Genomic DNA, 3,057 nt, shown 5'->3' with positions numbered 1-3,057 from the left:
AGCACTTGTCTGCCATCTCTTGGAAGATGTAATAGGCGTCTTGTAACTTCTCACCGCCCTGCGAAGGGAGGAGACAAACACCCCGGGTTGCCGTGGTTGAAGGACGAGGCACAAAGTTCATTTCTAGGGTTTAAAGCACAAGGTATGAAACGCGTAAGAACTAACACGAGCGGCTGCCGGCACGGCAGATCACTGTCAGATGAAAGAAATGCAAAAATATTAAATATTACAAATATTAAGAATCACTTAAATGATCGAAACATCCAGGCTTCCATTAAAAAAAAAAAAAAAAACAACAAAAAACCCAAACAAAAAACCCCAAAACACCTCAAAAAAACCACTTCAGATGTCTGATGTGATAAAAGACTACGAAATCAGGGGTTTAGAATTAAACACATGTAGGGACACCCGGCTTTTCAGAACGTGAGCTTCAGAAGGGTTCTAGGTGCAGCGGCTTCCACCAGTTAGAGGTGGGATCCCTTGTGGAAACCAAGACCTTAAGGAAAATCTATAAGATTTCACAACAAAACCAAGTGAACGCTAAAAAAAGAAGTCCCAATGCTGTAACAGGTTATTGGCTGCATAACCTTGGACTTCACTGGATTTTGGAAGATTACTGATTTTCAACTGCTGATTATCTGGACAGACAAATGTATGTTTTGCCTGATTCACAAACATGCTTAAAGACAGTCTGCTCTAAGTAGAGAATTACTTAAAGACAGTCTGTTCTAAGCAGAGAATTAAATCTTTTTCTTGGGGTTTAATGGCAAGGCCTGGATGCTAGCAATACTGCAGCTTTCCATTTTATGTTCTAACATTCTGTGAATTATTTAAGCGTGGTTCAGCTCTTCTCTGTGTGAGCCGAAGGCCAAGGAGCACAGATGAAAGCCTGACACTCAAAAAAGCCTGTATTTTCTGTGTACTCGAAGAAAGAGGGATGAAACCCCCAGACGTGGAGCCGTGTTTCTCAGATGGTGTAGGCTGGGATCCCAGTTTAAGCCACTCACCACAGCCAGGTTCACCCAGGCAGTTGCCAGCTGGGTGAGAGTCGCGTCCTCGTCTTGCTCCTGCATTTTCTTTAGTTCCTTTCTGCCGAAGCAAAAGTGGGAATCACACAACAGAAAGACAAGGCAACCTCTTCAAAACAGAAACAAAAGGTCGTAGCTTCGTCTCTGAGCTCTTGCATCACTACAGCACAAGGGCCACAGCGAGCGGGTGCGGTGGCACAAACACCTCTGGATGTTTTACTGAGACACCCTGTGAACAACCCCCCCCTTTTTTTTTTTAACTTCCCTGCAGGAAGTCAGAAACCCAGGCCCAGAGATTCAGCCCACGTTGTGCTGAAGGCGAGATTCCACCTAGAGGTCCATCTCTTCCTTTAGCTCTATCCAACTCAATTATCTCTTTCCTTTTGCAACTCAAAAACGTTCCGTGGCGCGCCCAGACCCGCACCCACATTGTTCTGCCGGTGTCAAAACGCTGCACGTGGTGGGGGATGAAAATTCCCTGACTGAGGTCCACCCTGCAAGAGCACCACGAAGGGACACAGATTTACTCACCGAGCCAGATCGAGCCTGTCAAGCTTCAGAAGGATCTGTATCATCATGGCCAGGCTGCAAGGAACAAGAGGAAAGGGATTTTCAGGACTGCGAGCGTGACTGCTCTCTGGGAGAGCTGCTGCTGCCGGCGCCCAGGGACAAGGCTCGGGGCTTGGAAGACTCAAGGAGCAGGATCCAGAAGAGGGAAGCTCGGCGCTGGCTCCCTCGCTGACCTGCTCTAACGCTCATCTCGGCGATTCCACACGCACAGGAATCGAGAAACAAGGTTCTTACGTTTCACAGGGGAGCGACAGGCTTGGTGCTGCAGGACGAGCACCAAATCGCTTCCTCCTTAGAAAATCCCTTCCTGCTTTCAAGGCCAACCTCAAAAGCAGCTTCTCGATGGTTTCAAGGCTTTTTTTCAGGGGGGTTCACACCTACCATTCCAAGCTCTCCCCTTGATGCAGGGTACGCAGAGCAGCGTCGGGATTTTTGTCGTGGAAATAGATGGAAGCAGCCATCAGCAAAAAAGTTGTGTTGGTGATATCGACGCTTTTTGCCATTTTCTTGTCCAAATCGGCAACAATTGCGTCCCTGCGAAGAGCAAGGGTAAGAACTTAACATTCTGTGGTTCTGTAACATGGGAACGTTCCGTTACTGAGCAAAAGACCCTGCTCACACACAATTCTGCCTTTTAGAGGTTCGCTGCGAAGCCACAGAAAATCTCAATAAAGGCCACACATCTACAAGAAACTCTCCCCGTGGAAACATATTCTCTGACAGACAGGGCTTGAGCTCCAGCTTATTATCAGACTTACCTTTGACTCTCATTTGAAAGATATTCCGCAAACATCCTCACTGCCTGGAGCTCAGGACTAGCGTTGGCTTTAATTTCATCCAGGACGACACCGTATTTTCTCTGATGAAGTCAACAAAGAGAAATCTGTAACTCGCTAATTTTTCAGAACACGGGAAACAATCGCTCGCTTCCTAAATCCTCAGTCACAACAAGAATAAAAAAACAACAGAGGATGGCAAATTTCTCCTTTAAGCCGTACTTTACAAACACGGCCAAATTTCATGAGCCCCAAGAGGGCTCTTTGTCCCCATGCTTTCTGGAAGATGATAAAGTCCCTCTTAAAGAGGTTTCACAGGTCATCCTGACCCTGCACCCCCCACTCTGCACTCACAGTCGCGCTGCTGTCAGGGCAGGCACAGTGGTGAAGGAGGAATTATCACGAAACTGCGTAAATGCTGCGTCCACAGGACTCAGGTTCACCCCCCTCCTCGGCTCCAGCCTCTTGGTTGGGTTATTCCACCGCGAACGCGACACTTTTGGCCTCACCTGGGCGATGTAGGATCGGAATAGGAAAACGTCCCTCTCCACTTCCTTCTCGGGGTTAGATGGCTGGAGGGGGACAAGAAACAAGAACTTCTCTCAGGAACCCAGCGCGAGACTTCCCCGGAGAAACAGAACCTCACGGGCAGACAGAAAGACACAGGCAGGCACGGGCAGACA

General features: G+C 48.1%; 1 protein-coding gene across 1 annotated transcript in view; it reads right to left on the bottom strand.

Moving 5' to 3' along the window:
• Positions 1–2,946, bottom strand: part of COPE (coatomer protein complex, subunit epsilon) — a gene marked incomplete at its 5' end in the record, with an annotated part of 4,208 nt that extends 1,262 nt beyond the window's left edge. Inside the window, 7 exon segments of the mRNA XM_009866358.1 lie at positions 1–2; positions 5–58; positions 1,008–1,089; positions 1,560–1,613; positions 1,980–2,132; positions 2,357–2,457; positions 2,884–2,946. The exon segment at positions 1–2 is cut by the window's left edge and continues 109 nt beyond it. Coding sequence (XP_009864660.1) covers positions 1–2; positions 5–58; positions 1,008–1,089; positions 1,560–1,613; positions 1,980–2,132; positions 2,357–2,457; positions 2,884–2,946 — 509 coding nt within the window.
• Between the last annotated feature and the right edge of the window lie 111 nt (positions 2,947–3,057).

This window comes from Apaloderma vittatum, unplaced genomic scaffold, assembly GCF_000703405.1.
Source record: "Apaloderma vittatum isolate BGI_N311 unplaced genomic scaffold, ASM70340v1 scaffold26063, whole genome shotgun sequence".
Classification (NCBI taxonomy): domain Eukaryota; kingdom Metazoa; phylum Chordata; class Aves; order Trogoniformes; family Trogonidae; genus Apaloderma; species Apaloderma vittatum.
The sequence above is the reverse complement of the archived record's forward strand: the minus strand, read 5'-3'. Positions and strand labels throughout refer to the sequence as shown.